This window comes from Pundamilia nyererei, unplaced genomic scaffold (assembly GCF_000239375.1).
Source record: "Pundamilia nyererei isolate P.nyererei 1_Seehausen unplaced genomic scaffold, PunNye1.0 scaffold00236, whole genome shotgun sequence".
Lineage (NCBI taxonomy): Eukaryota > Metazoa > Chordata > Actinopteri > Cichliformes > Cichlidae > Pundamilia > Pundamilia nyererei.
Genome location: NW_005187637.1, coordinates 326,189 through 337,660, shown reverse-complemented (window position 1 = coordinate 337,660; position 11,472 = coordinate 326,189). Strand labels below are relative to the sequence as shown.

The following is an 11,472-nucleotide window of genomic DNA, read 5'->3' as shown; positions in this document are numbered from 1 at the left end:
GCCATGTACACTAAAACAAAACTAGCTATTTTACTACTTGCTTCATAAATGTAACTTTTTTCATTGATGTTTGACAGTTTGATCTTTGTTTTGTCTGTCTGCGAACAATATCTATTGCCATTGAGCAAAGTGCATCCCTAGAGCAAATTTGCATAAAACAAAAGGCTTTGTACAGTAGGAGGGTTTAACTCCTATGATCTGATACAGACTTAAGAGCAGAAAAAACCCTCAGAAGTTAGTATAGTTAAAGTTCATGAAAATGCAACTGGAAAAAGACAGGATGTATGGCATTTTTGGAAGTGTTACCAGGAAAAGGTTTTTGCTCTCTAACATGGCAGCATTGCTTAGGTTTGCACAGATGCTTCAGAGAAAGCCAGAAGACTTCTGAAAGAAGTCGTCCTTTCAGAAAGAAGAGATCTTTATGCCCAGCCCCACATTTGCTGAAAACCAAACACACCATAATACCTCATACTAACTGTCAGCACAGTAGTGGAGTGGTGATGATTTGGTCTTGTTTTTCAGCCACGGGACCCAGACACCTTGCAGTCATTGACTATGCTGTCAAATGTGAGGCCATGTGTTTGACAGCTTAAGCTTATCTGAAAGCGGGTCGTGCTACAGGACAATGTACGAGCACAGAAGCAAATCTACAACACAAGGGCGGAAAACGTTTTAAAAAATCAATGTGTTGCAATGACCCAGTCAAAGTGCAGACCTCAACATGATTAAAATGTTGTGGCAGCACCTCAACAGGGCTGCTCATAAATGAATACCTGCACCTCCATGAACCAAAGCAATGTTATTAAGAAGAGTAGGTCAAAATTCCTCTGCAAAGATGTGAGATGATATGGTGATAAGGTGATAAGGTCATGTATAAAATGTTTAGTTGATGTTATTGCTGCTGAAGGTGACCCACAAGTTATTTAATTGTGCGGTAGTCTTGGTTTTTCACAGGACTGCACAGAGTTCTGCAACAACCTTTTTTTTTCCCCACATGATTGTATATATGATGGAAAATAAGGAAAAGCATAATAACGTCTCTTTATGTGAATGTATTAATGTTAGTTATCACCTTAAATACACAGAGGCACTGTACATAAATACATTATCTATGTTTTCTCAAAAAACTATGTGAATACAAGAAAACTGCATGTAATGGAGGATTTTATGGTAAGTTATTTCATTTTTACTGTGACTGTTTCTTCCATCCCCTGTATTCTTCTTCACCTATAAACCAGATTTGTAAGCTTATTGTAAATCCAGTCTTTAATGCTTGTGGCAGAGCTGGTTTCTGACTGAAGTGCACTCTGTTAAATTAGCTTTTTCAGAATTGACTGAAAAGGACCTGTTATGTTTATGGTTGGAGATAAGAGTGTGTAGATTAAATCTAAGCATCACATGCTTGTTTGAAGGGATCACAAGACATGTCTTGTGTCGTGCAGTCACTTGTTTTGTCACTTGTGACCAGAAACAGTGATTTCATTAAGTTGGAACAATATCATTGCTGGATTTTAAAAAAACAAAACAAAAAAGCAACCTGACTGATAATATTTTACTCCTGGAGGTGAAAAGTTCAATACATTTATGTGACAGCTTCTAATATTTTTCTTTACACTTGACTGTATTACTGGGATTATGCATTGATAATCAAACTCACCCGGATTTCGCCTTATTGACATTTGATGTCATGAATTTGAAACACCTTTCTCCTTTTTCCACTGTCACATGCTCAAGACCGCACAGGTGGATTTGGTGTATTGGAGTAACAGAAAATTTAAAAATGCATTTTTAGATGTTATTTAAAATATTACTCATTACTCGTATTGTTTATTTACTCACATAAACACAAAGAAAATAGTAAAAAGTAATATAAAACCTTGTGAAAATAGAGTGTTTATGCACACTGATGCAGCCATTTGAATGACAGTGGTGCATTAATATATGCTGAAAATTTTAAAACCCACTTCACACAATAAACAATTTTAGTTTAGATATAATCAAGTCAATAATGTTTTAGTCACATTTGACTGTGTTATGAACAGCAGCATTTTACATTAAATTGAGATTGTTGCCTTTGCAGTCTCTTGAAAAGCTCCACACAATAAACTGATCTCTCCTCTCTAACCTGAAGCTAACCAGCTTTAGCAAGATAAGCCAATAAGATTTTACCAACTTGCTATGCCACTATGATCCTACTATTTGTCACAGCAGAGTTTGGAAGCTTAAGTGTACTGATATTAGAAATCTCTTTATGTCTGTTCACATCTAAAAATGTTCTTATAGTTAATAAAATGCATAGTCTACATAGTGCAATCCAGTTTGGTCAGGTGTTACGAGAATATTATGTGTGTACTAAAAAGCAAAATTTGCATTAGATCATTAGAAGGCAATGCAAATGTGGCTAGTGTTCTGTTGAGGAGTAGAGGCTCTCTTTTATACCCGTTCCTGATAAGATTAGTAGTCTAATCTGGGAGGAGTCAAGAATATCCTTACATTCAGGCTAAGGATCTTGTACACGTAACTAGTTGGGACACAATCTCTGCTTCTTTTCAAAACATATCACATATTTATTTATTCCCGGTCTGGTGGGATAGATAGATTCTCACAAAGGAGCACACAGGATCGAGGGGAACTTGTATTGCCCCCACAGGAGATAATCTGCGACGAATCAAATAAAGTAAGGCCACAGGATTGACTTTACGCAGAGCCGGGGATGGAAAGATGCCAGTCAGAGCTGTTGAGGTTGATGTCAGAAATGGTGGCACTAGCAGCTGTGAATGTTCGTGAGTCAACTGCTGAAGGTAAATAACTGATTTAATATTTTTCTTTTTATTTACTTAGTTTTCATTGTTTGATTGATTGAAGCTGTTTGACATTTGGTTCTTCTGCATGCTGGTTTTAAGGGGTAAGAATAAATTCTGTAATATGATGAGGTAAAAGGGGGAGAAAAAGCTAACAATGGCTGATGGTAAATCCTTTGAAACTGTTTAATATGCTTTACATTTGACTGCAAGTGACTTATGATGTTGATCTTTGACTGTTGCTGAAAACAGTTCTCTGTAACATGTTACATCTAAAAATATTTTGTTCTCTCAGTATCAGTCATACATGATTATGAGTTTTGACATCCAGTTATTTATGAGATATATTTTTCTAGAATCCATGATCAAGGCTCTGCTATGACCGTCAGCCTAAGTGACTGTTCATATGGCATCCCATGCAAAGACAAGAGGTGGATTTCTGATGGAATACAGTAAGTATAGTACAAATGCTGCAAACCCTTCAGTTTAATAACTAAAATGTTATTAACTGATGAGCTACAGTTGTATTTTTACTTCACTAATAAAGCCACATCAAAGTCATGCCAGAACAGTAGCTATTTTTACTGCAACGCGCTGATAACTTGCAATGCCAACCAAGGATTAAACACTTATAAGTGAGCACTGATGATCTTAACTATTTAGGTGTTACAGTACAGCCTACATTTGACAATCTCTGTGCTGTGCAACAGTTGTGTATTTGAGACTTCTTAAAGGATTTTGACACTATCGCTAATCAAATCTCTAATCAAATAACTCTGATTTACATTTAGAGAACAGATTTAAGCAAAGGAAGCTTAAAATAAATGAATGTGTGATATTATATTTTTTTATTATTTTCCCTTTTATTTTTCTATAATAACTGCAGTCAGAGCCCCCAGATCAAAGTACACAATGGTAGGAGAAGCCATACGTTATGTTGTCCCTGGGCATATGCAGTGCTCAATCGGTTGTGGAGGTCAAGCCTGCAAGTATGACAATCCAAGTTATTGGAGTGATGACCAACAGGCCATTAGGGGCCTCTACTCATCCTGGTAGGCAATCTTTGTGCTTCAGTAGTTAATTTACCAGAATTCTCTGTTTGAGTTTGATGTTTTCAATTTTAATGTCTCTTTGAAGTCCTGTTAGGTAAACTGAGAAAGGTGGCTGCTATGTAACATACACTCCACTGTTGTTGTAGGATTACTGATCACCTTCTTGCCATGTCCAGACCTTCAACAGAAATCATTGAGAAGTATAACATTATTGATCAGTTCAGAAGGTATACGAAACTTTGCGGTCAGCAGTTTTCAACATCTATCTGAGAATGCTCAGATGAAATAAGACTAATGAAGTGTTCTCTATCTCTGTGTGTGTGTGTGTGTGTGTGTGTGTGTGTGTGTGAAGGAATGGTATTAAAACAGTGATCAACTTGCAGATCCCTGGTGAACATGCTAGCTGTGGCAATCCACTGGAGCTACAGAGTGGGTTTTCATACCTCCCTGAGGTCTTCATGGAAAATAACAGTAAGTGCTTTATGAAATTCCTGATTCAGCAGTGTAGAGTTCAGTAAATTTAACCAAAAACATTTTGCAATTTCAGTTTATTTCTATAATTTTGGTTGGAGTGACTATGGCGTGGCCAGCCTCAGCACTGTGCTGGACATGGTGAAGGTCATGGCCTTTGCGCTGCAAGAGGGAAAAATAGCGATCCACTGTCACGCTGGTCTCGGCAGAACAGGTAGCTTTGCGTGTAGTTCCCTATAAAATCTGTTTGAAATGGTAAAATCTTTCATCTGCACACTACACAGAGGTAACAAAATGTCTTTTCTGACCCTCCAGGTGTTCTGATAGCATGTTTTTTGGCCTATGCTACTAGAATGACAGCCAACCAGGCTATTTTATATGTACGTGCCAAACGCCCTAATTCCATCCAAACCCGAGGTCAGCTGCGTTGTGTCAGACAGTTTGTTCAATTCCTTAACCCCTTAAGGAGTGTGTTTTCCTGTGCTGAGCCTCGATCCAATCCAGTTACTCTGTCCCAGTACCTGAACCGTCAGAGACATATGCTGCATGGCTATGAGAGGAAGGAGTTGAGGCACCTGCCAAAGATTGTTAAGTTAGTGTCTAGGCTGCTGCTGGACATTGCAGAGAATCGACAGGTGATTGAGGAAGATATTCTGGAGGCCCCTGATATCCATGACATTGAAATGTGTCTCAGCATTATCGAGAAGATGGATATTGATATAAAGGAACCCCGCTTACCAGGTTCACCCACTTTACCAAGACATTTTAACGAGCCCCCCATCTTCTACCATCGTAAAAGTCTGAGCTACAGTGAGTCCGACTTGAGACGGTTGGGGTCAGAGCTGAACCTTCTCACGCATCCTCTGACCTCCCTGTCACAGAGCAATATTGAAATGTTCATTTGCCTATCTGAGTTCCCCGCTTCCCAGTCTCATGGTTGTAGTAGCAACACATCCGATACCTCCCACAACTCAACAGGCTCACTTTGGTGCGTTAAGAATGAGGAAAACCAAAAAGATGGAGCCATTCTGCTGAAGAAAGTGAAGAGGAAAACAATCCAACGTAGCGAGTCAGTAGGAAACAATGAACCTACCAAAAAGGGTAGCATATTGTCCAGATGGAAGGCTGAGCAGAGGGAAGAGCTAGGAATGAATGGGGTGAAATCTCAAGGTAAAGAGGAACAATCAGAGGTGCCATTTATCACCCTGCAGTCAGAGTTGTCCCTGGATTCCAGGAGATTGCTTGTGGCACAAGCTCTGGCAGTGGACCTTTTTGTCGATGGGCATGAGGAACACAACAGAAAAGTTTTGACTTGGCAGGTATTTAACTCACATTAGTATTAGAGTGGTGATAGCAGAAAAAGAAAGCATGCATGTAGCTTAGTTCCACAATGCTTTGTCTGTATGCAGTTCACAGCCACACCTGCATGGAGTGTTGTTCAAAGCCACTCCCAAAGCATTTTTGTCTTTGCCATGTATAGTTTTTTCCTGTGTGACAAAATAGTGATAATAATGATAGAATAACAGAAACCCACTCAATCTTGAAATGGATTAATACAGAAACACGTGTATTCACGTATGCAGGCAGAGCTAAATCAAGGAGGTGCATGGGAAAGGCTGTGCATGGAGCGAGATCCCTTCATCCTCACTGGACTCATGTGGGCGTGGCTAGAGCAGCTTAAAGAGCCAGTCATCTCTATTCAGGATGCCAAAGCCCTGAACCCCGACGAGACGGATGCTCAAACGATCCTAAACACACTCGATCAGGTGAGTGTGTGCAGTTTAAGATTTAATACAAAAGCAGTATCACATTAAATTGCTCCAAAGTGCTTAGTGTAATCCTCTTTGTCATCTTCTCTTAGGCCCCTAAAGAAACATTAACATGCATATTGGATTGCATGGCTCACATGCTGAAAATACCAGAGGAGATTGAAAATACATTCCTGAATCGTACTATCAAGGCTTTCACCTGGGTAACAAAAACCAACACACTGAATCACTTGTGATCAATTGAATAATTCAGTTCATGTACGGCTTCTAGTTTGTTCTGACAACTCAAGAATCACGTTTGTGTTTTAACAGGTGGATATTAATTCAGAGGACAGCAGCAAAGTGCACGAGTCCATGATCAGAGTCTTAAGGTGTATTCTTGAGGACATGAGATCTGCAGTAGAAGCAGATGAGACGCCCACGTCTCCCTTCCCTGTAACATAATATATAGCCACTAATCTATGTTTGGTGCACTGACACTGTGGAAAGATAAGGATGCTTTTGTGCCTTGTGTCAAAGTTGTTTAATGTGTAATATAAACATTTATATGTTAACCTGCCTCAGTAGATTCCAAATAACATAGTGAAAAACAGCTGATGAGAATACTGTATTCTTTAAGTATGCTGGGCCGTAAGCCTGGTCACATTCAACACATACCTCAGCTCTAAAAGCGTAGCGCTCAAACACAAATCTTACACTTATACAGACTTCTCACAACACAATACTACTGATGCCTTTCTCATAAGTACCACAGGGATCCTTAACTGTATTACTTTCATTTATATTATAAGCATAGTGCTACCAAAGAAAATGCATATAACAAAAAAAGAAATGTTGATCCCTCTAGTGAGTGGTGCAAACTAAATGCAGGCACTTTTGTGAGGCTGTGATGCTCAGGCATTGAAGGAATATGCTTTTAGGACATCTTTTCCATCATTCCCTTCAACCGATGCCACAATGCTGGAGTAGTCACAGGCGACGTGAGTAAACCCTCTGGAACAGAGTATGGTGTAAATATTATGTGATACTCAGGTCATAATGTCAAAGACATGCTTGTTTTCAGTAATTATTGATGATAAAATGGCATGGATAGTGTTGATACAGAAGGGATACTAAAAGACCACAGCTTACAGTACCTGGACATTGTATGAGAGCCTCCTAGTAAGTGGTATCGGCTCTCCAGTGTCAACCCATAGTCTCTGTCATTTTTCCAGGTTAGCACTCGTAAGGAAAGGTCCTTGGATGCTGTTACAACACGAAAACTGTCCTGCAACATGAAAACAACATAAACCGATCATTTACAGGCACTAATATTGTGAACTTTTCACAAAAATGGTATTATGTACGGCATTAAATCAAGAATTTCAGCAGCTAATGGGAATGTCTCTGAATTCCAAATGAGGAAACAGCCTACCACACATATGGAAGAGATTGGCAGAGTATGTTCTTTAAAGCTAGCAAGCATGACTCCTTTCAGTGAGTAAACCCATAGTTGTTCACCAGCTGCCAGGACTATGCAGTTGCTATCCTTGGCTGCTAGGAGGATGTTTGAGGACAAGGCATTCAGTGTCAAGGGGAAAGACTCGACCTGCTGGACTAAAATGTAAAGGAGACTCAGATTACACTTGTACAAGGCAAATATTTAAGAAAATATAAGAAAGTCTAGGCTTAACATGTGGATCTAAAATTACAGCAATAAGACTGGTACATCATTTTTTCCAGTTGAAAAACCGCCTTTAAAACGGATCTGTGGGTGCGCTGCTTTCTGGTATTTCAAAGTTGCAGTGAGTGCTGTACTTGGCATGTCGGGCTTTTTTGTCCCTGAAACATCACTCACCAATATTGTGTTCAGAAACAAACATAGATACACAGTTTGCTTTAACACTTTATTCTAATCTACTTATCTTATATATGTGTTGAAATCATGGAATTTTTATTATTCGAGGAAGTAAGCAAAACTCAAAACGACAAATACATCAAACTGCATATGTTCAAGTACCTGCAGTGGCTGTAAAGAGTTTTCCTTTTTGTGTTTTAAAGTCTGACTTTAACTAGTTAGTGTGCACATATCTGAGTCCTCACCTATGATCTCGGATTTGTACTTAGTCTTTTTCATGATGATATCAAAGATGGTTATATCATATTTGTGTTCGAGGTCGTTGTGGTGAAGGACAGCCAGTCTGGCAGGCTGGGTGGGTATGAAGACAGCAGCCCGGCACCCAATGACTGGCACAGACTGGCAAAGGGGCTCTTCATCCTCAGACGGAGAGGTCAAACTCTCAGTGTAAAACACCTAGCAGAAAAAAAACAAAACACAAAATGCAGAACTCTATATCTATAAATGCTTTTGACTACTCCAACTGTGCAACATATATTTTCTACATGAGTCACTTATACAGAGGTAATGTGGTAAAAGAATCAGCGTACAGCAGAGCCGCTGAAGACAATATAAACAAATACCTTTGGAAAAAAATCGTTATTCTCCGTAGTTCCAGCTGTGATCCATTTCTTGTCAGGTGAAGCGAGGAGTATGTTGACACTAAAGGTGTCATACACTATAATACTGGACTTTTTAGTCAACGAAGGACCTGCTAGTGTACACACAGATCCCTGACCAGTTCCAACCTGGAAGGCAATATAATAAATCTTACTTTAAAATGATTGTATTTCATTTTCTAATAAGAAACTTAGAAATGCTGTGGTTACTTACGGTTAGAAACCAATCATTGTCTATGTTGTACTGTAGCAGTGTACAGTGTGATGAGGAAGTAGAAAAGGAGGCCAACTCCTGGCCAGTTTGGCCTTGCCAGGTCTTAATCAGGCCCTGAGAATCTGCTGTGATCACAACTTCATGCTGTTCATCACTTAAAATCTTCATCAGAGGACTCTGTACAGGACTACACCACAGGGGCTCACCCTGAGAAAAAAAAGGGTGCAACTGTGTGTTACTGCCTAAGTGACAAACATTTCTCCCAGAAGACTTTCAAACAATACAGGAGAACCGTCGGAGAGATTTTGGCTCAGCAATAAAGATATATACTGTTACAGAACAGTACAGCACGTGTAGTATTTCTGCGTTAACTTTGTGGCACTGAAGATCTAAAAAACAAACAATAAAACCTCATGACTTATTAGAAATGTATCCTCCAAGCTTCAGTACGGACAGAAAAGACCAGGATTTGACACATAATGTTCAGATTTGATATGTTTCCTGTCAGAAATTCAATTTAAGTCAGAAGTTTAAAGCAAAGGCAATATTTATCTAGCTGAATGCACAATTTATGTTAAGCAGATAAAAATAAGACACTACTTTGCAATGGTGCAGATACTTCTAGCACTGACGTTTTGGATGTTCCATGCTCGGACCGTCCCATCAGAAGAAGCACTGCAGACTGTGGCGTTGTGGCTCCAGAAATCTGGAAGCTGGCTTGAAATTGCCTTTAGGTAAACAAACCCCACAACCCGGCCTGATGGAAAGGAAAACAGACCACAGACAAAGAAAATAGACATAAAGAACGGCATGCAAGCCTGAATTGTCACATTTTTGTTTTGCTATTTTTTTTAACTTATTTTAATTTTGGTTTTATTTTTAGTTTGAGTTAAGTTAGTTTCTACAGATCAGTTGCTAATTTGCGTTTTGCAGTTTAAATTTTTTTTTTTAAATAAACAAAGTTTGAGTATTTTTGTCTTTAGGGGTAGATTTAATAAGCTCATAACGGGTTTTACGTCACAAATGTGTGATTAACTGTCGACTTCTTTGTGCCTATTTTGTTGACAAATAAAGATAATTATAAACTGTATGTTTTAATAACATTCTCACAATCTGCAGAGTTGTGTATATTCTGTCACTCCATGGTGGCAAGTATGTTGTTACGTTTACTTTTTTTTAATGCAGCAGTATGCCGGGGCAGCGGGGTGAAAGCAGCTGTGCCAGCAAACTGATCCAGATGACCCAGAAGGCTGGTCATCTTCTGGGGGTGGAACTTGAGCCTGTGGCGGAGGTGTCTGAGAGGAAAATCCTCAGCATCATCCGCGGGCTCGCTGCAGGACTGAGCGCTACAAGGGAGCTTTTCCAGCTGTGGTGGTTACTGGATTATCTGTAATTACTTCTTACCCCATCCATTAATGACACTTTCTCCCTTTTACACCAAGGTTCTCATATATGAGATACTGCACTGTATAATCTTTATAGTTGTACTCCAACTGTAAGAGTTTGATCCTTTCCAGGCTGAGATTGGTAAGTTTGAAGTGATTGACAATCCTGGCTGTCACTATACTGGCTGTTTCTATTTTTATTGCATTGAGCATGTAAAAGGCACGGACATTTTCCTCAGCAGTCAAGATTAATACAAGATTATTTTACTTTTATTTTGTTTTCAGCTTAATTTCATTTTTCAGTGTTTAAAGTTGATTCCTGATATTTATTCATTTACTCCACTTTCTTTCTTTTTTTTAAAAAATTGTTGTTAGCTAAAATATTTTGCCCTCCTTCTTTTAGTTTAGCTCTAGTTAACTATACTAACAATGATGTAAAGGAGACTCCATTGACGCGCACACACATACAGACCACACCTGTGTGCCCCCTGAGGCTTTTGCAGGTATAGCCTCCTGTGCGACCTTTCGTCATGTTCTTCTCCAAGTGGGATCGTCGCAGGAAGTATCTCTTCCAGGAGTGATTCGCCTGTTCACTCCCCAAGACTGCGAGGTTACAGAAACCCCAGCGCTGCAGACACATCCTCCTGAGGAGAGCACACAGTCCAATGTTTACATGCGCGTTATCACGATTTCCACGCCCATCGACTTTTAATATCACGCTTTATGTTATAAAACTGGCAAACAAATCACCTCCATAACCAAGGAGTCTCTGCAGCTTCATGCCAATCCTGAAATACAGATTTGCAATCAGACACAAGTCACAATTTTTGTTATTTTGGCGCTACTTCCGCATGGTGGACACTCCTTACCTTACACACACTTGAAACATTAATTAAATCTTCCTGGGTAAGAAATGTAAAAATTTGAATCAGGCAGTCATCGATTAGCTGCGGTTCACAGGAGTCCATAGTGGCATCGATACGGCGTTAAACAGATATTCCCGCAGAGACTGTCTTTATTTTTTCTCCTCAGTAAGTTACAGAGAAAGTGCGACAGCAAACGGGTAAGCTACGGAAGGAATCCAGGGACAAGGAGGGAGAGTTCGCTTTAACCCGCAGTGTCCTCGCTGCACCACCAGATGTCGCCATCATCAAAGACAGGCGATCCACAGAGTCTGGGACGGAGACGCACAACAGCTTGCGCGCACCAGACGCATTGTGCGTGGACAAGAGACCGGCGAATTCTACTTTTGGGTTAAAAAAAACAACAACATAAATCCACATA

The 11,472-nt window shown here is 39.6% G+C and overlaps 2 protein-coding genes across 2 annotated transcripts; one reads left to right on the top strand and one right to left on the bottom strand.

The window, feature by feature from the left end:
* The first annotated feature begins 2,514 nt into the window (after positions 1 to 2,514).
* Positions 2,515 to 6,542, top strand: ptpdc1b (protein tyrosine phosphatase domain containing 1b). Its single transcript, XM_005749058.2, has 10 exons — positions 2,515 to 2,801; positions 3,158 to 3,253; positions 3,688 to 3,853; positions 4,000 to 4,080; positions 4,206 to 4,324; positions 4,401 to 4,538; positions 4,640 to 5,643; positions 5,908 to 6,090; positions 6,186 to 6,296; positions 6,406 to 6,542. The coding sequence occupies exons 2-10, from the start codon at positions 3,208 to 3,210 to the stop codon at positions 6,535 to 6,537; spliced, it is 1,980 nt and encodes a 659-aa protein (XP_005749115.1). The 5' UTR covers positions 2,515 to 2,801; positions 3,158 to 3,207; the 3' UTR covers positions 6,538 to 6,542.
* Positions 6,543 to 6,580: 38 nt separating this feature from the next.
* On the bottom strand, positions 6,581 to 11,288 carry fbxw12 (F-box and WD repeat domain containing 12). Its single transcript, XM_005749059.1, has 10 exons — positions 11,058 to 11,288; positions 10,939 to 10,976; positions 10,666 to 10,832; positions 9,436 to 9,560; positions 8,804 to 9,010; positions 8,554 to 8,718; positions 8,176 to 8,386; positions 7,508 to 7,689; positions 7,230 to 7,360; positions 6,581 to 7,086 (listed from the first exon to the last, which is right to left on the bottom strand). Exons 1-10 carry the CDS (start codon positions 11,154 to 11,156, stop codon positions 6,987 to 6,989), a joined length of 1,425 nt encoding a protein of 474 aa, XP_005749116.1. The 5' UTR covers positions 11,157 to 11,288; the 3' UTR covers positions 6,581 to 6,986.
* Positions 11,289 to 11,472: the final 184 nt, after the last annotated feature.